At 41.3% G+C, this 24,948-nt stretch overlaps 2 protein-coding genes across 4 annotated transcripts in view; both read right to left on the bottom strand.

The window, feature by feature from the left end:
- Window positions 1–12,098, bottom strand: part of trim62.1 (tripartite motif containing 62, tandem duplicate 1) — a 28,586-nt gene extending 16,488 nt beyond the window's left edge. For 2 of the 3 annotated variants that reach the window (XM_046875393.1, XM_046875395.1), the window contains exons 1-2: window positions 11,920–12,098; window positions 10,304–10,838 (exon numbers count right to left, since the gene is read on the bottom strand). In XM_046875393.1, coding sequence (XP_046731349.1) covers window positions 10,304–10,711 — 408 coding nt within the window. In that variant the 5' untranslated portion in view covers window positions 10,712–10,838; window positions 11,920–12,098. Of the gene's footprint in view, window positions 1–10,303; window positions 10,839–11,243; window positions 11,403–11,919 lie in introns of those variants that run through there. The other variant, XM_046875394.1, reaches the window with a different exon arrangement.
- A 5,780-nt stretch (window positions 12,099–17,878) lies between these two features.
- Window positions 17,879–24,948, bottom strand: part of tnfrsf1b (tumor necrosis factor receptor superfamily, member 1B) — a 12,255-nt gene continuing 5,185 nt past the window's right edge. The window contains exons 2-9 of the mRNA XM_046875537.1: window positions 24,815–24,908; window positions 24,606–24,731; window positions 23,691–23,852; window positions 23,208–23,298; window positions 21,952–22,208; window positions 21,591–21,656; window positions 20,732–20,760; window positions 17,879–19,634 (exon numbers count right to left, since the gene is read on the bottom strand). Of these exons, the coding sequence (XP_046731493.1) occupies window positions 19,260–19,634; window positions 20,732–20,760; window positions 21,591–21,656; window positions 21,952–22,208; window positions 23,208–23,298; window positions 23,691–23,852; window positions 24,606–24,731; window positions 24,815–24,908 (1,200 nt within the window). The 3' untranslated portion in view covers window positions 17,879–19,259. The remainder of the gene's footprint in view (window positions 19,635–20,731; window positions 20,761–21,590; window positions 21,657–21,951; window positions 22,209–23,207; window positions 23,299–23,690; window positions 23,853–24,605; window positions 24,732–24,814; window positions 24,909–24,948) is intronic.

The raw sequence follows: 24,948 nt of genomic DNA, 5'->3' as shown, positions 1-24,948 counted from the left end.
ACTATTTTGTGTTTGTTTTTTTTTTTTATCCATTTTAAAAACTATTTGTTTATTAACCAGTTACCGGTGAGCACGATGCAACCTATCAGTTGACCTCTATATCCTATGCATGTACCGTAATTTCCGGACTATTAAACGCATCCAAATATAAGCCGCACCCACTGAATTTGACAAAGATTTTTATTTTGAACATAAATAAGCCGCACCTGTCTATAAGCCTGTCTACACTGAAACTAATGAACTTTACACAGTCTTTAATGAAAGACAGTGTCTGTTACACGGCTTGTATCTAAACAGTAGCCTACCAAGAAAGTCATTGTTCACTGTCTTCCTTCTTCCTTTCACAACAATTTCTCTTTTGGGAGTTTTTCTTTTGGCGTCGTCGTGCGTTTAAAAATCACCATCGGTGAATCTTTTCTCCCGATGCCCTGCAGCTCAGAACACAGGTGAAGTGTGTTTTCATGCCCGGTTGTTTTCAGTGTGATGAATGACTCTCATTTCCTGTAGACAGTCCGAGTGAGCGGCAGGTCAAACGTCAGAGGAACATCATCCATATTTATGATGTGGTGCGGCCCGATTCAGTGGGAGCGCATCTGATTTAATATAAAGAATTTCATTGGTTCACCTGAACCTGTTCAGCAATTTCATTGGTCTAATGCTATGGGGCTCAGTTTTTTGGCTTGAAGTTTGTGAAACGGGAAAAACCCAGGAAAAATCCATAAATTAGCCATGGGGTTTAAAGTGTGGGGAAAAAGTAGCGGCTTATAGTCCGGAAAATATGGTATGTATAACGCAAGCCCACAACCTGTCAAAGGTCCAATAAGATTAATATTCAAATATCAATAAAATTCCATTGATTTAATAAAATAATAATAATAATAATGTCCTCAGTAATGTCTGGCTGTGGTGTGTGTGTGTGTGTGTGTGTGTGTGTGTGTGTGTGTGTGTGTGTGTGGTTTGATGTTCTTAGGTGTAGGTAAAAGCCTCCCTGATGTCAGCAGATTGTGCTTTGACCATGCAAGGGTCAGCGAGATGGAGAAGGTACATTCTAACGAATATTAAATGCCTAAGCAGCGTGACCCTGTTAGGGCATGATGTACACTCATATCTTACCCTGGACTTAAACTCAACACTGCTTATTTAACAATAGCTCGATTATTTTTTAGATGTCAAGCGAAGAGAACAGGTGTTTGCGAGCAGAAACACGACACTCCGAGCGAAAGACCTGCAGCGGTTCAATATGTGATCTGAGCGCCGTCTTTAAAATAATGATTTGTGACCTTTAGTTACAGGTTACAGCAGCTGTGACACTTAATAATTCATCATGGAGCTCGAGAGTGTTCCGGGCGTGAAGGAGGACGAGGCGTTTCGGGTCCTTTGTCATTTTTCGACGCGAAATGAGAAGAAGAAAAAAAAAAGCACAGTGAAGAGCGTACGGATTGTGGAGTCGCTCTGAAAAATCTCACAGATATCTCTTTTCCTTTTAGGAGACTAAATTGCTTTCAGGGATCGACGCCTGCTGTTCCTTTATCACCCACTCCAAGCACGTCTTCACTCGGCTTGAGGACACGTTCGTGACTCTGCACCTCGCATGGAGGTTTTGTGGGGTATGAGACGAGCGGTGAAATATAAAAAAAAAAAGTCCTGAGGTGCAGGAGGAAAGAAGGAATTAATGTATAGGACAAAGCACAGAGATGGGAGAGGAGATGATTATGGCTTTAGCCTTCACACTAAAACAGCTTGTCCGTCCTCCTGTCAGGTCTGACCTCCCTCTGACTGCTGCCGCACTCGGCAAGAGGAGGGAAACATTAGCAGCTCACCACCTTCCTAACTGATAGATGTCAGCCAAGAGATTAGAGGAGGAGCCACAGGAACGGAGGACGGGACAGCAGCAGGAAACTGGTCACGATCGTCAGATCGCTGCAAAGATCTCACTTGTTGAACAGGCGTAAAAATTCGTGAACAGTGGTTATGAAACCGTTTCGTAGTGGTGGTTCGGTTGCATGTTCATCTATGGACTAGAAAATGGCTTTTCACTTTAAAAACTACAGGTGCTCACACTACAAGAAAAACTCATCAGCACAGAGGTGTCCTGACCTTCCTGTAGCAGTATTACAGAGTATAGTTAAGAGGTCGATCGATTTATCGGCACCAATAGAACTATCAGCAAAAAAAACATACCAATAGTTTTTCCGGGTAGCGTCCGTTGCTGGGGGGCCTGAGAAGGTCCTATGTCATTGCGAGAGTGGCCTCTAGAGACTTTACACTGCCTGTAGAGAGCAACATTATATTTATTAATTATAATTCGTTATTTATTATTTATATAACGACGAGGGTCATTTCCGCCGGCTTTTTATTTACTAACGACTAAACGTAACGACTAAAAACTTCATCGTTTTTCTAAAAGCTTCCGTTTTTTTACACACAGGCCAAAAACATGTGGACGGAAGGCCAAAATATGAGTTTTTAGGAGCAAATCTATTAAGTGTGGACATGGCCGTAGACCTGGATTATCACCGTATGCATTGTGCACATGCAGTATTATAGCACAGGGTATCCAGTGTTGGGGCAAATTTATTTCACCTGTATTAAAAAAATAAGTGTACGTAATTTTACGTTTGTTTCCTGAGTTTTTAGACACAAGGTATTGAACTAAATAAGATTATCATCATTATTACACTGTTGATATATTACACAGAACATTTCATTACCGTCCCAAAGTATTTTCTGACCTTTATGTAGTTACGAAGCCGAACGATGGGGAAAAGAATTTTTAATAAAAAAATAAAAAAATCAGCTGAATGTCACGGTAAAACGCAGTAGTATTATTCACATCAGGTTTTTACAAGTGGAGGAAAATAGACCCGATGCGTTTCATGCTGCCGCGAGAATGTGACCGAGGGCTTTGGTACAGGGTTTGTGAGGTTTAATATAAACAGCCTCCAATAGGACAGCTATTAAAAGAATGCAGTGCTGGCAGAAGATCCTGAAGAGCAAGGTGTTGCGAGATGAGGTGCTCACGGCCTGCTGCTCCTGCAAAACACGGATACACAGGACCTCCTCAGGCATCACCCAGATGTCAATTCCGATAAAGGCGAAGTTCTTGCCTCTTGGGCCGAATTTGCGCCGGTAACCAGGCGCACAGTAACGCACAGAGCGCGGCAGATCGTTCGTCTTCGCGCCGCACGTGTCTGAACACATCTGAACGCCGTCCCACGCCCATGATGCACCGATATGAGGCGCTGCCAGGCTGGAGAACCAGACGCCATGATTCACTCGCACAGTCAACAAGGAAGGACGAGGTGAACGTCTCAGTGGTTTCCTGACTGATAAGCTCGGAGATTAGACGAGAGGCCGTGGGAAAAAGGGCCGGAGGAAAATCGACCGGAGCATCCATTTTTTAAGTGCATTCGAAGGGTGTGAAACGGCAGTCAATCTCTCTCTTTCTTTCTTTCTTTTCTCTGCTGTAACTGAACAGAAACCGATATTTAGACTGAAAAAGGCCCTCGGAGTTCCGCAATGCACAATTACGAAAAGTTACACAATATCACCAAAAGTATTGGGACACCCAATTTTTCCAATCCAATTTATTTTTATTTGTATAGCGCAGGGATCCCCATACTTTTTCCTGTGAGGGGCCACATAATTATTCCATTCCCTAATGGGGGTCGGTCTGTAACAAAAAAGGACACGGGCCGAAGTGACTACCAGTATTATTGCGAAGATTTTATTATGATATTAAAATGTATTTATAACAAAAAAAAAAAGAAAATCACTGGAACATGAAAATGTGCAAAATGATATAAAAACTAGGGATGCACCGAAATGAAAATTCTGGTCCGAAACCGAAAAACCCGAAAAAGAAATTATGCCAATTATTATTACCATTGCATTTATGGCTATGACTGTTTACTAACCTTAAAATAAATTAAGATAAGATAAATTAAACCCGACGTGGAGAAAGTTTTTGCAGACGAAATTTCGGCATTACATGTTTTGCAAATCACTATCCGTGGGTCTTTCTCAGATATACTGAAATACGTCCACACCGCAGACATGTTATTTTAGACAAGCACGTGCAGGCCTCGGTTTCTGTTTGCGTCATCACAACAAACTGTTTCGGCTGTGTTTTTCCGGTGATCAAAGTCTTGAATTTTCGGTGGCCGAATATTCGGTGCATCCCTAATAAAAACCAATATATTCATTAATAAATAGAATTATATAATTAATAAATATAATATACCACTCTCCGTGCAGCGCGTAGTCTTACGTCAGTGATTCGCCTCTAGAGGCCGCTCTCGTAATGACAGCAGACAGGAAGCCGGAAAAACTATCGGTATGGATTTTTGCAGATGGCCGACAGTTCTATCGGTGCCTCGACCTCTAATAATCACTAAGGGACATTTTAGTTCAAAAGCCTGACTTTATATAAATAAAACATATTTAAACTGGAGGTCTTGGATGTGGAAGCTTGAAATGTTCACTTTACTTGAACTAGGAGACCCAAACCTGTTCCACAAAGCTTCATGAAGATCTGCTTTTCATGTGAAAGTTGGAGTGGAAGATCTCCTGCTATAGAGCTATAAACCATATTGAACACCTTCAGGATGAATGTGACTGCACCCCAGGCCTCCTCACCTCACCTACCTGACTTTATTAACACCCTTGTGTTAAATAAATTGTGAACGTGAGTGGGGGCACATGCAAATATATCGCTGCTTGAAACTGGGAGCGATGGACGACTAGCCGAACTGCTGTGTTTCTGCTACATGGTGAACACTGTTCTACGGGACTCGCCTGCAGATGTACATTTAGAAACACATTAAACATGATTTCTAGATGAATCCTTGAGGTTCGAGTGTTAGAGCTTGACAAAAAAAGAAGCAACAGCTGAGAATGATTTTCCTGAATGAAGAGGAACAGAGGTGTGGTTTCTGAGGCGACTGCAGAGGCGGCGAGGCGAGAGGCTTTGCTGCATTCTAATGGTGGAGGGAGCAGGAGGGGTGAGCTCACCTCTGAGCAAGAAGAGCTCCAGTGAGCTGGAAAACGCATAGCGACAGAGACACAGAGAGAGAGAGACAGAGAGAGAGAGAGAGAGAGAGAGAGAGAGAGAGGGGGTGGGACATGACCTCAAAGCTCAGAAGATTGCTTTGCACCTCTGCACCTGAGCTGTACGTTATCTTCTCAGCACCGTGTTTAAGGACAGTGTTCGGTTGGACTGATGACTCACGGTCGGCCAAAACAGAGTTGCATTAGAAAAAAACGAGTGCGAACAAGTGATTGCGCGATGTTTAACAATCTATTGAAAAATATTTTCTACCTGGGGATGGAATGTACATAGCACACAGGGATGAAGGAAAAATACTGGGCTTATACACTGCTCATACAGGACACATACAGGGTTTATACACTACTCGTACAGGGAGCATACAGAGTCTATATACAGCTCATACAAGGCTTATACACTGCTCATACAGGACACATACAGGGCTTACACGGTACTTGTACTGGGCTCACATAGGGTTTATACACTGCTCGTACACTCCTTATACAGGGCTTGTAGAGAGTTTATACACAGCTCATACACAGCTCATACACAGCTCATACACAGCTCATGCACTGCCTGTACTGGGCTTGTAGGTTTATACACTACTTGTACAAAGCTCATACAGAGATTGTACCTAGCTCATACAAGGCTCACAGATTTTATACACAGCTCATACAGAGTTTATACACTACTTGTACAGAGCGCTTACCTGGCTCACACAGTTTATACACAGCTCATACGCTGCTCACGTCATGCTAACGCAGCTGCATTGCTTAACGTTCTGAGTGAGAAAAGTGTTTGGATCCTAAATCAACCCAAATACAGAAAGTGAACCAAAAGGACAAACAAGCTGAATCAAGCCATAAACGGTGAAAAGGTCGGAGATAAACAATGCCTTCCACAACAACTCGGAACAACTTACTTCCCACATTAGGGTGCTCAAAGTTACGGTGTTCATCCGGTTTAACGGATGCCGATTGTCCTGATGAACGAGTGGAAGGACGGATGCTACAGCCACCTGAATTATTCAATCTTGGTTCGATAAAAAGTTCCCGTACAAAAGAAATAACACAGCATGCAATCTGTACTAATTCTCCTGCTTCCTTACGGCCGGCCGGTTTGTTCCCGGCTGTGAGGAGACTCTACGCCCTCTGCGCCTGATTAAACGGCGGGTCGCGAACGCGTCCTCGGCGAGCTCTGTCGCATCGTATTAAAGGTCTGGCCGAGCGTGCGAAGCCTGCGAGGTGCGTAACAGAACACGACGCTCTGCCTTTCCCTGCGGCTGTTTTGTTCTGATGTGGCGCTCGAATCCCCGCTGAACGCCTGCAGCGAGAGCGAGCTCGAGACAGAGAAACAGTCGAGAAGCTCACGGCTCTTCTTTATACACAAAGACAAGAAGGCAACATGAGGAGGACGACAGCCAGCTGAGATGGTGCTACAAGCCAAACAGCGTCCCTGAAAAGAACGGGAAGCAACATCAGTGGTGGAATCCTGTTACTGCAGCAGCGCTTTAATGTTTTAGAAAAAATAATGAAGCGCGTTTCTGTATATATGATGGTTTGGACATGGTCAGAGGAGGGACATGGGGTATATCAGTTGGAGAATGCTGAGGATGGAGCTACCAGGAAGTAGGAAAAGAGGAAGATCAAGAAGTAGGTTTATGGATGTGGTGAGGAAGACATGCAGGTCTGGAGACAGATGACCCACAGAAGAAGAAGAAGATCTTAATTTTTTTCTACAATTCAAAACATATCTATCGAATCTTAGATCTCGTTTTGGAATTCAGACTGGTGTAGGGCTGAAACGATTGTTTCAGCGTTGTGTTTCCTCACGGACCATTATTACTGACGCACTCTGTTTAACAATAAGCTCTGGAGGAGTTAGAGGAAAAAAGATGAAGCAGAGGAGACTTGTTTATACACCAACAACTTCACAGTTCAAGCCGACAACATGGTTACCAGTGGACGCACCAGAAATGTTGGATGTTTTCGAGAAATAAAGTTGCAATTGTGAGAAAATAAATCAAAAGTAGCCAATTTTTTTTTTATGTGGTGGAAACGGCTTCCATATCAGACAAAAGACGCTACAGAATGAAAAATTAAGGAACAGAGTGAAAACAGCAAGGAGATTCGGGCCAAAGAACACGACAGAGTTTCTAAAGTATAAGATCATTTTAAACTAAAACATAAAGAAAACACTGTACAAAGCGTTTATCCTTTTTAGTCATTTGAAATTTATTTAAAGTAAGCAAACTATTAGACCGAAATAATCACTACTTTATTTACCATTGATCTTCGTTTACAGGACGGAACTCTGTACAAATAAATGTGTGTGTGTGAGAGAGAGAGTGTGAGAGAAAGTGTGTGAGAGAGAGAGAGAGAGAGAGAGAGAGAGAGAGAGAGAGAGGCGTGAGGTGAGAGAGTGTGAGAGAGAGAGAGAGAGAGGTGTGTGTGAGGTGTGTGTGTGAGAGAGAGAGAGCGAGTGAGAGAGTGTGTGTGAGAGAGAGAGAGAGAGAGAGAGAGCATGAGAGAGAGAGAGAGCGAGAGAGAGAGAGTGTGAGAGAGAGAGAGTGTGAGAGAGAGAGAGTGAGAGAGAGAGTGTGTGTGAGTGTGTGTGTGTGAGAGAGAGAGTGTGTGAGAGTGTGTGTGTGTGTGTGTGAGAGAGAGTGTGTGTAGGGTTAAAGTAAAAGTCAATGTAATTCTAGATGTTTAAGTGCATTAGAGGAGAACCCGAGGTGCCTAAGGGGAAGAAGGGATGAGAGAACGGAGAGCAGAATTGAGCGTACGGAAAAAGGAGTGGAATTGAAAAGAGATTATGAGGACAGACTGCTGATGTCGAGCTCACGCTACCCTCCGCTACACTACCCCACATTTAAAATGTGGGGGGTTGGGGGGAATGCGACTTCGTTGCGTAAGACGCCTGCTGTGACCCTTCCAGGCCTCTGGTGTGTAACAAAGCCGTGCTCAGAACTCCACACTTCTGGCAGGAGAGGCTGTGCTGAGGATAAACGCTCTCATTAGAAGGCAGAAGAGCAGCTGTTCAGGAGTTCGCTGCCAACTCTCCGTTTGTGGGTTTGAAGCATCGCGCCTGGTAATGCGGCATCGCCGCTTCCTCCACCGAGCTCCTCGGGGCGTACGTCCAAGTTCAGGGGAATGTAACAAGCTGCACTGATCACCTCTTAATCCTCGAAGAAAAACTTTTTATTGTTTAAATGCGAACGTGCCCGAGGCGTCTGAACCATCTACTGAAACGTCTCGGGTTTCTCCAGAACTTATAAAGGATACAAATAACACAGAAACAAAACCAGTTCTTGATTAAACGTGACTTCTGTGGAACAGCGCGACGAGCGAGAGCGCCAGTTACAATGAGCTCAGAGTCTCGATTCGCTGAAGCTCGGATGAGATAAAAAGGTGACTATGTAGTGCACGTGTGGAGAAACAGGGAGAAGTGTGAGAAAAGCAGATTAGCTGTGAGATTTTGGATTACGTGTGGACTGGTTTAGAGTTGGATCAAAGAGACGTGTGAGAAAACAAAGTTGTTATTCCATTCCAGGTCGAGGCGTGTACAGCGTGTCCGAGGAGTGTGCCGCGTGTCCGAGGCTTTTATAGCGTGTGCGAGGCGTGTACTGCGTGTCCAAGCGTTTATAGCATGTCCGAGGCGTTTATAGCGTGTTCGAAGCGTTTATAGCGTGTTCGAGGCATGTGCCGAGTGTCCGAGGCGTTTATAGCGTGTACGAGGCGTGTACTGCGTGTCAAAGGTGTGTACTGCGTGTACGAGGCGTTTATAGCGTGTACGAGGCGTTTATAGCGTGTACAGCGTGTGTGTGTACAGCGTGTACGAGGCGTTTATAGCGTGTACAGCGTGTACGAGGCGTTTATAGCGTGTACAGCGTGTACGAGGCGTTTATAGCGTGTACGAGGCGTTTATAGCGTGTACAGCGTGTATGTGGTGTTTATAGCGTGTACGAGCCGTTTATAGCGTGTACAGCGTGTATGAGGTGTTTATAGCGCGTACAAGGCGTTTATAGCGTGTACAAGGCGTTTATAGCATGTAGAAGGCGTTTATAGCGTGTACAGCGTGTGGCGTTTATAAGCGTGCGGCGTTTATAGCGTGTACATCGTGTATGAGGTGTTTATAGCGTGTACAGCGCGTACAAGGCGTTTATAGCGTGTACAGCGTGTATGAGGTGTTTATAGCGCGTACGAGGCGTTTATAGCGTGTACGAGGTGTTTATAGCGTGTACAGCATGTCTGAGGCGTTTATAGCGTGTACAGCGTGTATGAGGTGTTTATAGCGCGTATGAGGTGTTTATAGCGTGTACGAGGCGTTTATAAGCGTGTACAGCGTGTACAGCGTGTACGAGCGTTTATAAGCGTGTACAGCGTGTATGTGGTGTTTATAGCGTGTACAGCGTTTATAAGCGTGTACAAGGCGTTTATAGCGTGTACAGCGCGTACGAGGCGTTTATAGCGTGTACAGCGTGTATGAGGTGTTTATAGCGTGTACAGCGTGTACGAGGCGTTTATAGCGTGTACGAGGTGTTTATAGCGTGTACAGCATGTCTGAGGCGTTTATAGCGTGTACAGCGTGTATGAGGTGTTTATAGCGCGTATGAGGTGTTTATAGCGTGTACGAGGCGTTTATAGAGTGTACAGCGTGTACGAGGCGTTTATAGCGTGTACGAGGCGTTTATAGCGTGTACAGCGTGTACGAGGCGTTTATAGCGTGTACAGCGTGTACGAGGTGTTTATAGCGTGTACAGCGTGTACGAGGCGTTTATAGCGTGTACGAGGCGTGTACAGCGTGTACGAGGCGTTTATAGCGTGTACAGCGTGTACGAGGCGTGTACAGCGTGTCCGAGGCGTGTACAGCGTGTCCGAGGCGTGTACAGCGTGTCCGAGGCGTGTACAGCGTGTCCGAGGCGTGTACAGCGTGTCCGAGGCGTGTACAGCGTGTCCGAGGTGTTTATTTTATTTTTCTTTATTCACCAAATATTTATATACATTATTATTAACAATTAGTAAATAGAAGATACAAATGTAATAATTATTTATGCATTGAATTAAGAAGACAATAAGTCTTAACAATATAAACAAATATATTTTATATATAAATAATTCTATATATATAAATATATTAATAATGAATATTTCTGAATGGTTTTGAGCTGCAAAAACTGCAGAATAAATCCTGAGGGGCGTCTGATTCATGTCTGATCAATTATTTAGAACTAAAAAAAAAGACAGGAATCCTGACCTGTATCTCCTCATACGCCTCGTCAATGGTGGTGACCTGGTGCTGCTCGTGCAAGGCGGGCTCGTCGCAGAAGAAGCACACCAGGCTCTTGTCGCTGAGGCAGAACAGCTTGACCTTCTCGTGGTCCTTGCAGGGGTACGTGTTCCTCTGGGCGTTGAGGATGGCGTCGAGCGGGAAGGCCGAGTATCTCTCCACGATGTTGGAGAGCTTGAGGCTGGGCGAGAGCAGAGGGTCAGTGAAGGTCCTCCTGCACTCGGGGCAGTCGCGCGTGCCGTGGTGCTCCTGCCTGCTCCAGTGCTCCATGATGCATTTACGGCAGAAGTAGTGCTCGCACCCGAAGCTCACCGGGTCTTGGTAGATGCTCAGGCAGATGGAACACAGAAGCTCGTCCTTCAGACAACACGCCATTTGTAAATCGCTGTGGAGACGACGGGAAAAAACTGACACGAGAAAAGATCCTGAGATTCGCAGATTTAAAAAGTTTGTTTTGTCTTTAGTGTGAGTTCCTCAGCGCTCCTCAAGATCGATCCTCGAGCTAAACAAACAGAAGATAAGAAAGAAAGAAAAATCCGGATTAAAACAACAGATGACTACAAACTGCACACCGCACTACTTTAAACACGGTAGCGAAATTATTGGCACCCCTACTCCATCAACTATAAAGATCACCTCTATAGTTGACATTTATTCACGTAATAATGTAAAAAAACATGAACCCATTAAATATCAATTGATATTTAATGGGTTCACAGAATGATAAATATCTTTTGTTATGTCTTCAGGGAGTGTCAACACCCATCCCTTCATCCATCCCTTCATCCATCCCTTCATCCATCCATCATAAATCAGACCTGGTCCTAAGTTTTGTTTTTTTAACTCCGTCTCCTGGATAACCTTTTTTTATTATTAATTATTATTATTTAGTACTTTTACTCCATACTAAAGATCATCTCAGGTGTAAACGAAGCCCACGGTGATCCTTCACGTCTCCGATTTCCGACCTTCTAACATCTAAAAGTCCTGTTTTGACCCCGAAGTCCTCCTAAAACCATGGCATAGACTCCAGAGGGGCGTAAAAACCCATCATCTAGGACAAGATCAGACATCCTACGACTCCACTGTCCCTGTCGAAGTATAATAAAACGATATGAGAATATTAATAAAGGAATAAATATATTATAATAATCTGAACTGCTGCAAGATGCTGATGGGAAACATTACAGGAGAGAAATATTGATGGAAGGGGGATTTTTTGCTGGAATAAGGTCATGGGATTTAATGGCAAATGAAGAGTTTTGACAAATATTAATTAAAAATTTTTTTTGTTTTTCAGCCAATTAACAAATAGGCAGCCTCTGTGGATCTCATCACATCATATACATATAAAGACATGAATATAGATTTCATTCTCCATCAAATAAAAGGTGACTTGGGGAGTTGTAATAAATAATTATGATCTATTTAACGTGACTGTCACGTCGTCAATTTATCAGAATTTTTACTGAATTAAAAAAAACCCTCTTCATGCTAACTAATTAGAGTTGCTAGTCAAGCTGGCTAATGTGTAAACAGTGCTAGCTAGCACAAACACATATACACCGGGCTGGAAGACTTACTCTGACTCGTCCTGAGGCTCCGGAGACGCTCGTTTCCATGCGCTCGCACGCAGAACCCCTTTCTTTTACTCCAATTAAACGAGTTTTGCCCAAAACTTTTATTTAAACAAAAAATAAATCGTATCCCGTCGTCAGACACGGAAGTCAAACGAATCACCCCGGAGCTCTGCATCCGACTGAGCGCGACTTCTCAGACTGAGAAGGAGCCGAGCACAGCAACGGAGCAAACCATCTTTACCACAAGTCCAAGGGGTGGTCATGTGTTAGAAGAAAAGAATTCGGATATCAAATCCCCTGCTAATTTATTTACATTGCATACCTGAGACTATTGTTTATATATTTGGTTTATAAAATGTAAGTTTTGTTTGTTTTTACGGTATAAAATCGTCTAAACGCGACAGTCAAGACAACCCGATCCCCCCAAAACGAGTTACATTGTGGTACGGCTCATGCTTCATCATGATTGGCGTGAATTAGACGCTATGCATACATAGAGATATAATATAAATATGTATATTTATATATTTATTTATGTATATTTATGTTTCATTTCTAATTACATTTTTATTTTCATTTACTTCATTTTAAATTTATAAAACACCACACTTTTGACTTAGAAATCCTATTATCCAGTATTCACTAAAGAAAATAAATGCACATGATATTATATTATATTATATTATATTATATTATATTATATTACAAGACAACAGATGAACAATTAGGCCTATTTAATACATATATAAAAAAATTATTTGCGTAAAAAAGTGCAGACACTTATTTTACACGTTTTATCCGGACACCTTTATGAATATGCAAACTAGACACGCCCACAAACACAATAAGCGTCAGCTCCCTTCCGTGGTTAATTTGCATATTAGTGTCTTACAGTTTTTCTCAGTTGCTTTGGGGCGGTTCTTATATCAGAAATTAAATTCTTAAAATTCCTTGTTCAACCTCCAGGTCATTTCACACTGGTGCACATCATAAAAACATTTATTTTTGCTTTGGCTAAATTGTAAATGCTTTAGTGCATTTATTAAATCGATTGTGTGCAATTGTCTGCTGTTTCCTACTTTATCTATTGTTTATGTTCAAGTTGATCAAAATATATTATACTGTTTTCACCTACATAGTTTTAACCCCAAAACATCTGTCAAGCTTAAATTTCTATTAAACATTTTTTGGGGTAAATGTTTCTTGAATTGATGAATTGTGCAGATGAATCTTGAATGTCACTAATGAAGGCGAGTGAACGGCATCAGATCAACCGATGATCAACTTGTTCTCTAAAACAGGTCAAAGGTGAATCTTGTGAACCTTCAATTGGCAACAGAGCAAAACACAGAATAACAATTTCTGAAAATTGATAAACAACAAAGAAACAAACGAACGAATTGTAAATATTAAGGATGATTCGAGAAACGCTCCAAAGCAACTAAAAAATGTAATATGTTTTGATGCAATAATAAGTACTTGCCTGTCAGTATGTTGTATTGGACTCCAGGTGTTTAAACTATTTTTGAATCGGTGTGTAAAACACACACATATGGTTTGGTAATTTGTGATGAGGAGGTATACGGGGTATATCGGTAGAATAATGCTGAAGATGGAGGATGTCACTAAAAGGCCAAGGGTGAGGTTTATGGATGTGGTGAAGAGAAGACATGCAGGTGGTTGGTTTGAAAGAGGAAGAAGTAGAAAACAGGATGATCTGCTGTGGCGACCCCTACTGAGAGAAACTGAAATACGCGTGTGTGTGTGTGTGTGTGTGTGTGTGTGTGTGTGTGTGTGTGTGTGTGTATATATATTTCAGCTTCTCCCATTAGGGGGCGCCACAGCAGATCATCTGTAAATACATAAAGTGGCGGGTGGTCAGGGCCAGCAAAGCCTTCTCTGCTGGCCTAAACACTATTAAAAAGATTTTCTAAACACGTTGAAAGATTTAGAATCAAACTCTTGATGTCACCCAAATGAGGATGGGTTCCCCTTTTGAGTCTGGTTCCTCTCAAGGTTTCTTCCTCGTCACATCTAAGGGAGTTTTTCTTTGCCACAGTCGCCATGGCTGCTCATCGGAGATAAATACACATCGTTTACATTAACTGTTAAATTCTGTAAAGCTGCTTTGAGACAAAGTCTCTTGTAAAAAGCGCCATCACCTCTGTTCCCTTCATCTACATGCCCATTCAAGTCTGCCCCAATCACCAATCGTACATTCCTAGGTACACCTTCTACCACTTCATCTAATTCACTCCAGAATTTTTCCTTCTCCACCATCTCACCACCCACTTGTGGAGCATAAGCACTGATGACATTTATCATCATCCGTTCAACTTCCAGCTTCACGATCATCACCCTATCAGAAACTCTCTTCACCTCCACTACACTCTTACTGTACTCTTCCTTCAGAATCCCCCCTACACCATTTCTCTTTCCATCCACACCATGATAGAACAGTTTAAATCCACCTCCAATGTTCCTGCTCTTACTCCCTTTCCACTTAGTCTCCTGAACACACAACATATCTACCTTTCTCCTCTCCATCATATCAGCTCTCTCCCTTTACCAGTCATAGTACCAACATTTAAAGTACCAACCTGAACCTCCACTCTCCTCCACTTCTCCTCCACATCTCCTCCACTCTCCTCCACTCTCCTCCACTTCTCCTCCACTTATCCTCCACTCTCCTCCACTTCTCCTTTCCCTGCTGTCTCTGTAGACGTCTTCCTCCTCTCCTTCTCCTCCTTCAGCCAACAGTAGCCCAATTTCCACCGGTACCCTGTTGGCTAACGATACCTGTGGTGGTCGTTGGTAACCCGGGCCTCGACCGATCCGCTATGAAGTTATGATTCGTGATCCACATATTCAATTTGGCACACGTTTTACACTGGATATCTTTCCTAACTATGAGTGCTCTGATTCGGCTGGGTTATGTATATTTGAGTATTATATATTATATATATTATAAGACAACAGAGGAACAATTAGACCCAGAAATATATAGAGAGAAGTTGCTTTTTGTAATTTGTCTGATTTGCATTGCATTAAATTAATTCCCTTTTAAACATAATTTATGCAAAGTGTAGTTTGTAGCATTTGGTTGTCACACACCTGAAATTTCAACCATTTCAACCATTTAATTCCTTTTATGTGGAAAGCAAATAAAATAATAATAAAAAATAAAAGGTACTCTTACGGAGAGAAAATATGATGAATATTTTGGATCCTCGCACGTCACTTAAAAACGATTCAATTCCACTTTCGCATATTTTATCACTAATCACATCAAGAAAAAAGGTCCAAACATCCACATTTGTTTCAATTTCATCTCCTCACAGTAAAATCAAACTTGAATGAGATGATGGGTTTGTTCTAAAAGGGTTTTCCATTACGGGAGAAAATCGAATGGACCAATTACACAGACCCGAGACTGTGAAAAAAACCTACTGAATTGATTTCAACTTTATTCTACAAATGTTTCACTATAAAGTGCTATTAAAATCAACTGAAAACACCGTGCACTTTATAGATAAGGTTTTAAAGGAGTTTTTTTTTTAAAGCTGTTTATTTGTGTAAATCCTGGATGTTGAAGTTGTAAACTGGGGCATGAACCCTCCATGCTTCCAGTGGCCTTGCTCCATTTTCATCCCGAGATTTATTTCATGCAGCTGTTACAAGACTGCTCACAGGATCAATCAGAAGAGTTGCTGGAGTGTCGTATTGTTCTCAGAAACGGCATTAAATAACATCCGACAGGTTTTTGGTGAATGATTTTCACACCAGTACACCAGACTTTTTCACTTTCATCCGACGTAAGACTAATGTGGTTATGAATACCATGACATGGTTAAAAATTAGGGCTGCAGCCCACCAGCTCAACTACAGCGGTGGGTTTCAGTCTGAATGAATCACTCATATTATAGCAAATCTAAAAATGACATCTTTTCTGACTAATCTGTGGTTTAATCTGCGGTTTAATCTGCGGTTTAATCTGTGGTTTAATGTGTAACTCCCTGGGGTCTGTGATGTGCAGGTCGTTGGAAGGGTTTGCTTCACATTTCTGGGTTTGTATTTGGATGATGCAAAGGAAAATTTTCAGATGACAATAACACAAATAAACCCCTTTTACAACCACGGTGAGCTGAAAGGCATCAGAAAAATCGCACCAAACCTTAAGGTGGAACAACACAGAGGGTTCAGGGCCTTGCTCAAGGGCCCGAAAGTGGCCAATACCATTGCTTGAATTTACAACCTTCCGATCAATAACCACTGAGCTTCCACTTCCACCATGTAAAGAGATAATCAGTGTTTCACGTCACCACTCATAACGTCATGCATTATAGCTGTACATGGAGAACACTTTGCTTTTCTACTAGACTGATTTTTTATTAGTCTGTAAAAGTATTTATTCAGAGACTTCAGTGCACGTTTTATGTCTCTCTTAGATACACAAACATCTGCCAAATGCCATGAAGGTAGACGTTACATACAGTTAAAGACAAATGAACCCACACACCTTACATAAACAAGCATACAATCCTGCCACAGGTACTGAGACCACCCACGACACCGGTGTCTCATTGCCTGTCATCATCATGCAGTTCTGTATTATCTTTATATTACGCAAGTACATAATGTGTATAATGGTAAAGATACTGTCTATACATCGTGTATCATCTTATCATCTCATCAGTAGATGATTTGTTTCTTGTGATCCAATTCATCCCAGAGCAGCTCAATAGGATTTAGGTGCAGTGACTGGAAATGCATAGGGTTGAAGTATAGAATTGTGACCTCCTACATGTATATAATAATAATGATAATAATATTATATGTATATATAAATAAATAAATGTATGTGGCTTGCTTTATAAACATGTAGCACATATTTCAATTTCTCCATCGCTATGGTTCTTGGATAAACTCAACTGAGAGACACATGAGAGCTCCATAATCAAGAATTCAGATGGTGATTAAAAGAAGATCTGCACTATGATAAAAAAAAAGTGTGTGTGTTTTTTTTTTATTGGAAGTGGTTTCTTGTTGCAAAATAAACGTTTCACAACTTCTGATTTCACTCACAGCGGTTTTTCACCTCAGATCCTTAACTGAACAAAGTGCTGACTTGACGCCGCTCAGTTTCCTGTCAACGTGTGCAAACTAATCATTTCCTACAAACTGTTGTAAGGTTTTTTTGTGATTACTCAGAAACTTCCGGCTTCGTTGCAGCGCCGCAGTTCAAGGAAAGTTGTGCAAATTCTCACCAGTACGCACTTTGTGACTGAACTTCATCAATGCATATTGTATAATAGATATATATACTACACTATATGGTCATATGGGGACACCAAAATATTCCACACATGTGGTTCTTCACAAAAACTGGAGATGCACAATTGTATATGATGTCTCTGGATTTAATAGAATTACATTTTCCGTTCACCAGCATGACAATGAAGATCTGCTGTACATGGGGTAGATTTAGTGGAAGATCTCCTGCTATAGACCTCCAACCCATATTAAACACCATTGGGATGAATGTGAACACTGACGGCCTCCTCATCTTCTCACCTACATCACTACCTGACTTTACTCACACCCTTATCACTGAATGAATGTCCACAAAATTTGTTGTGGAACATCTTCCCAGAAAAGTGGAGCTCATTTTGAGAGCAAATTGAGACTAAATGTGAAATGGGATGTTTATAAAGAAGGAATTCCCATCGTCATCTATCTTCAACATTCAAGAGGCAAAGCAGCAAAAAACTGAATCAATAATTAACCATCGAGGCTTGTGTGAAACGCCATCATGAACAAGCCGTAAATTCATGACAATGACTCAAACGAAAAATAACATAACTATAAAAACAAGCGAAATACATTAATTATAGCCATCATTATTCCCAGACAAACACCATCTGCTTTTGTATGAAAATGCATGAAACCTATTTTCCGAGGCATGAATTATTATTATTTTTTATTTAAACGAGAAACTGGAAATAACAGAAAGGACACAATGATAGATTTCAAATGTATTCTGTATAAAAGTTTTTTTTACTATGTACAAAAGTAAAAAAAAAAAAAAGAATTACAAAAAAATTAACGCCTTTTAGGGTTCCCCTTTAATTCAATTAGTAATTACTACAAATGGGAGTGTGAGGGGTAAAATGTTTGATGAGTAGAAAATAACATTTACTAATCTTTTTGATAAATAAAGTTTATGATGTATACAGTAGTTTCCTCTCTCGCGATCCTGCAAGTCTTTTCTTGATAACCACCAGGGGGCGTCAGTAACCCACCCCTGGCCTCGTTTCTTTTTTTTCTTCCATATTTATTCACAGTGCAGGACCACATCACTTCCTCAGAGCAAGCGTGTGGGTAAAGTGCAACTCGACTACTTGTTGTTTGACATTCAAGGTCTAGTCTGTACATTCAGGAGGAAATTATGACCCTAACAGCGAATTAATGTTCTTTACAAAAAAAAGGAAGGAAGGAAGGAAAGGGGAGTCTTATGATTTTTGGCTTCACTCGTCATGTGATTGTTTTGAATACATCCCTGAGATATGCGTTCGATTGCACATGATAAATACTGACCATTTGTGTTTTTTCCCCCCAATGGAATTACGTGCATTAACTCATCCATCTCTTAAAAGAACCTGGAGAAAACATCTTTTGAGAACCCAGAAAAAAACACTGAAGGATGATCAATTGAATACTGAGTTAAAGCTTTATGATACTAATTAACTAACACCACTGACTGTCTTGCTTTAAGAGAACAATCATGCAGACAAGCCACGGCCCTGAGACGCTCTCCTTATGCTCGTGTTTGCGCATCATAAAACGCGTGAACCAATCGGGTTCCAGTATGCAAATGAGCCCTTTCAGGCAAATGCACGACCTCCTTCTTCTTCTTCCTCCATGCTGGCCTCGGACACATTTGGTTCTAGGGGGTGGTTTCCCTTTGGCCCCTTGTCAGCTCGGTGTCCTCGCACTCAATGAGGGGAAACGTGTTGGTGTACGTGTGTAGGGTTTTCATTTGCATATTCATAAATGTGTGTGTTGATGGTAACCGCGTGGGTGCGTTTGTACCTGTTTCTGTTGTGTAGTGGACTATAAAACAGGGCTTGCGTGTTAAATGAAGTCTACACATGAGTGGTAATGTCAGATAATGATCCACTACAGCACCAAACCCCACACACACACACACACACACACACACACACACGCACATATATACACAGTTGCACACACACACACACACACACACACACACTCGCTCAGCCTGAGATTAAACATTCACTGCTAACATGAAAGACAAGCCAGCGGATTTCCCCCTCGTCTCAGTACTTAGTCATCCCACTCTCTTGCACTGACTGTATGGCGTCTTTGCTGTCCTCTTGCTCACAGGACACACTCAGCTCTTCTTCTTGAGAAAGAGGAAACTCAGGCTCCAGCGAATGCATGCAGGGGCTGATGGGAATGGAGCATGAGCCCGTAGTCGGGTTCACCTGGCAGTTAATGGTGGCCGTGAAGCTGAGGTTAACGACGGGGCTGGAGACGGTGGAGTGCTCGGCGTGGAGACAGTCCTGACTCACTCCCGTGCCCTGGCTCTGACTGTCGGAGGACGACGCCGTGGACGGATCACTGCTGCTATCCGCTAACAGTCCGTGGTTTTCCGCCGGGTTCGAGATGTGAGAGTTACAACAGTGTCCTTCCTAAAAACAAGAACACGTCACTGACTTGAAAACGATGCTACACCAAACTTTAAGCTTTTTATACGAGTCTCTACAGCAGGGTTCATTCCAACCAAACACCTGATAGTTTGGTTGAAAATGAAGATCTAAACAGGTGGAATCTGGTGTGGCTTGGGCCATGTTTCTGGCCTTCCGTCCACACTGAGGCGCCGTTTTCAGTCAACGAATTGATTTGCTCACGCACAGAACAGGGACGCGAACGTTTGCAAACGTTTCCTTGTGGACACGCAACCTTTGGGAAACCAATAAAAACGAAAATGTGGACGCACACAAAAACGCGTTTCCATTTTTTTTCCAGATTAGTGGAGACGTAGCCTTGGTTGGAATGAAATCCTGAAAACAAAACGGACGCATTTAAAGATGGAGATCATCTTCAGGGAGTCTGAGAAAACTCTGGATTCTGGCCCTAGGCTATGATTCCCACTATGACTGCACTTTTAACTTTAATGAAAAATAATCAGCACCTGTATCCCTCATGTGCTTGTTATGCAACAGGACACGAGACCTGAATAATAAACGCTGCAGATTGCGGAATGGAAATTAATTAAAGTGTAATTGTGAAACAAAACATGACCATAAACCTGAGCAAGGAGCAAAACCCATTAAGGGTGGGAAGATCGGATCATTTTAGTGACTTGGTTCTTTGAATCGCAATCATAAAGATTTCGTTTGTTTCGTTTCTTTGATCAGAAATAAAAGAAAATGTCACATTTTCATATTTTATATATTTTGGGGTTTTTGGTAATTTGTGCCAATTTAATCGATTACTTAATTGAATCAATATAATAAAAAAAAACGTACTGCATTTTATATCATTTTATATCATTTTATATATTATTGAACCAAGCAGGCATTTTATTTAAAATTGTTTAAAAAATCTAAACTGCTGATGCTCACGAATGTAAATAATTAAATTTATTATTTTGCATTTCTTCCCTCCAACTGTACTGAAATTGTACTGGATCTTAACTTAAAAGCCGGGGTACATACCGAATCTTACATTTTAATATTAATATTATATATATATAAATATATACACATTTAATTTAAATACTTACTTCAGCACCAGCATGGACTACAGGTTTACCTGCAAAGAAAAAAATAAAATCTTGTTAGCGATTTAAATTTTAATCTATAAATAACTTATATATACACCACACAAACACACACACACACACACACACACACTATAGGGCCAAAAGTACTGGAACACCTGACTTTTCCACCACATACTGCATGTGCTTCTTCCCCAAAATGTAAGCACAAACCCGGAGGCACACGATTGTACAGGACGTCTTACAGGATGCGGTGGCATGAAATTTCCCTTCACTTGAACTAGAAGACCCAAACCGGTTCCAGCATGACACGTTTGCACACATTTGTGACAGCTTCATGAAGATTTGCTTTACAGGGGTTGGATTTGGAGGAAGATCTCTTGCTACAGATCTCCAACCCTATTGAACATAAATGAATGTGAATGCTCACTGCACCGCAGGAACCTTCTCACCTACATCAGTACCTGACTTTACTTATACCCTTGTAGGTCAGTGAGCACAAATCTCCACAAAATCTAGTGGAACATCTTCCCAGAAGAGTGAAGGTCTAAATTTGGACTAAATTTGGGAGGGGATGTTCAAAAAGAAGCACATACCAATCTTATGCTCAGGTGTCCATAAACTTTTGTCCATACAGTGCATGTTTATAAGAAACAGACTGGTTAGTGATGAATCCAAGGGTGATTGCATCATAAAATCAAACACCCAATCACAGTCCGGTATGTAAATGTGAGAAAAGTTTGAGTGAATGACAGGATTTTGATTTGTAGAAATCAGTATCTAAGATAAAAAAAAAAAAAGATCTGAAAGTGTTGATCTTCGATTCCGACAAGCCGTACGTACAAAATCTCGCACACGTTACCTTTCCTGTGACGAATACAGAGAGTCAGTGTCAGCAAAACCACCAGCAACCCAGCAACAGGCAGACCTGACAGTGCAAGATTGGGAGATAAAAATAAAGAGAAAGCAGGAAAACACGGCAAAAAAAAAAAAAGGGAGGGGGGGAGAACAGAGAACAAAAAAATTTAAAAGAAGGGAAGGAGGTGAAGAAGGAAATGGCACATAGGCAGAGGAAAGAAGAAAAAAAAAAACGTAAAAATCATTGTACACTGAGGTCTGCTTATCTAATTAAAAAATACAATAGGTGCCAAATTAAACACGGTTTATCTACAGGAACCAGCTTTGAGCTTTCCTGACCTTAATACACAAATTCATGTTTTTACCGATCCATATGGCTGTAAATTTCTCATCCTGGGGTTGATGTGATGAGAGCACAGGGAAACTGCTGGTCAAGGTGTACGGAGGAACCACGATGGAAGGCTTAGTGAAGGGCTGCTTGGATGGAGCAGTCGGCGTGGACATTGTGGTAATAGGAGGATGTTTTTTGACTGTTTTTGGGATCACGATCTCGACCGGGCCACACACAGTATCGGTTTTAGTAGTGCCTGAAACGAGCGTACGCCTGCCCTGTAGCTCGCACCTGAAAACACAGCGTTTAAAGTGGGTGTGGGGAGGAAATGTCTTCTTAGATATACTGAGAAAAAAAAAGCAGAGCTTGGAAAAAAAAAAAAAACGTGCTGAATAAGTAATCGCTCCTGCTTTACTGATTCACAACTGATAAAATGTCAACTCTAGTTAAATCTAGCTGCAAGCTAGCTCTCGTTAGCTTATTCTACTGGTTAAAGCAATAGCCATGATCATTAACTAGCCAGCATCACATCATAAGGCTAATCTTAGAGCAGATACTAAGTGTGCTAGCATGCTGCTTGTTAACCGAGCTTGCTAGCATGCTAGCTCGGGTTATGTAAAGTCTAATAATTATCATAGTGCCTGATGAAAATGTCTTCTTATACATACATGAAAAATTAAAAAGTGATGAATGAATGAATTAAAATGAATAGTTATTAATACTGAATAAATAATCTGGCAGCGAGCTAGCTCACGTTAGCCTGTTATACGGTCTAAATCATTAGCCATGATAATTAATTAGCCAGACTCACTTGGTGGCTGGTTTTAGTTTAGTCTAATGATGATATGCCGGCTAGTTAGTAATCATGACTATTGATTTAGACAGTAGAATAAAGCTAGCTTGGCTTACGTGATCTCTAAAAGTTTTTGTACTTAAATCCAAAATATAGCTAGCAAGAACGCAAACATGGACTGTAATATTTCCACAACGAGTTGGAACCCAGCTAACAAGCTAGCAAACATTAATTTAACTGTATAGTATAGATTTATTATATCAGTAAAAACCAGTTTGCTAAAATTAGTTTTTTCTAGAGTAAATATTAGTCTAATTGGTTAGCATGGTAGCTATCAATAGGCTGATTATTAGGCGTTAGATGGAGATGCAGTGTGAAAACTGGTCCTGATTAAACAGTGTGTAATTATTTTATAGTTTTATTATTCACTTAGGAACCAAAGGCTGATTTATTAATTTCATCGCGTGAGAAACAACGATGATTATTATGATTATTACCGAGTGTGTGGCTGGCACTTCCGAAAACTGGTTTCATTAGAGAACGTTTCTGGAGGACAGTTAATACACCTGACGTTTTCTGTAGATGTTCCTGCAAACACACAATTGCACAAACAATCGCAGTCAATGTACAAATCATGTGGAGAAGCAGGAAAATATTCAGCAGGAACTCTGACACTGGAGACTCCTCTTTTATTGTTTACAACATTTTTACGACAATAATTCAAGATCTTCTAAGCACATGGCTCCTCAATAAGATCTTAAATTACTGTCTTTAAACACACACACACACACACACACACACACACACACACACACACACACACACACACACAATCCAAGCTACTCTCATAGAAAACGAACCAGCACCTTCTAACCAATCAAAATCGATCTCTCCAAAGCTCCATCTTATATTAATAATATTAACAATAATAATAATAATAATGAAGATAATATTAATAAATATAAACAAGTCCCTCCTACCTGGTGATTTTGCTCCTTTTCCAGGGCCACACATCCGATGCTTTTCACAAGTAGAACAAGAATTATCAGGTTCCTCCTGAGAAACGCAGTACCAACCAGGCTTACACACACAAACTGCGTTACTTTCCTTCGAGCACTGCTTGGCGTATTTCATGCCCTTCTCTGTCAAATGTATTAAAAAAGCATTTCATTTTCCGCTTTTTTTATTTATTTTTTACATTCACAATGGTGCATTGGTGTAAAAGTTAACGATGTGATTTAACTTAAAATGTGTGCAAGGGATACAAGGTGGCATTTATATCATGATGTTTTTTTTAAAAACATATTTGCATGGTATTTGCAACTTTTTTTTACTTATACACACCGAACAACCATAACATTATGACATTATAACATTATAACATTCTAAGTTGTGAAGTGAAGAACTGATGATCTCTTCATCATGGCACCTGTTAGTGTGTGGATTTATTTATTAGGCAGCAGGTGAACATTTTGTCCTCAAAGTTGATGTTAGAAGCAGGAAAAATGGGCGAAAAACTGAGACGTCTAGACGTCTGGGTCAGAATGTCTCCAAAACTGCAGCTCTTGTGGGATGTTTCTGGTCTGCAGTGGTCAGTATCTATTAAAGGTGCTCCAAGGAAGGAACAGTGGTGAGGCCGAGGCTCATTGATGCACGTGCTGGACCGATCCAACAGACGAGCTCCTGAAGCTTAAACTGCTGAAGAAGTTCAAGCTGTTGATGCTCGATGGGTCAGGACTGATTTATCAGCAAAAGGGGACCAACACAATATCAGGCAGGTGGTCATAATGTTATGGGTGATCATTGTGTGTGTGTATATGTGTGTGTGTCTGTGTGTGTGTGTATATATACATATATATGATGCTCTGTATGAGCAGACTAATTTCATCTCCTACCTTCTGGGCATTTGGCACACAAGAAGCAGTTTGGGTAATAATTCATGTTATCAGAGTACATTCCATCAGGACACGGCTCACACACCGTATCTGTGTTGCTGGTGCACAAAGTCGCCATCCGGGTTCCTGTATCCATACATGAAAAGCGTCACATGGAAATCTCTGGAATGTTTTTATCATTTAAACACATCTACACCATGACCTCTCACCTGGACGGCATTTGCTGCAGCAGTGCGCCTCATTCAGGTATTCAGTCGTGCTGTTCTTGCACTTGTCAGACGCTTCATACGGCAGCGAATAGGACTGCGGGTAAAACAAACAAACAAATAAATAAATAAAATCC

Source organism: Silurus meridionalis, chromosome 19, assembly GCF_014805685.1.
Source record: "Silurus meridionalis isolate SWU-2019-XX chromosome 19, ASM1480568v1, whole genome shotgun sequence".
Lineage (NCBI taxonomy): Eukaryota > Metazoa > Chordata > Actinopteri > Siluriformes > Siluridae > Silurus > Silurus meridionalis.
This window is presented reverse-complemented; position numbering and strand designations above follow the sequence as displayed.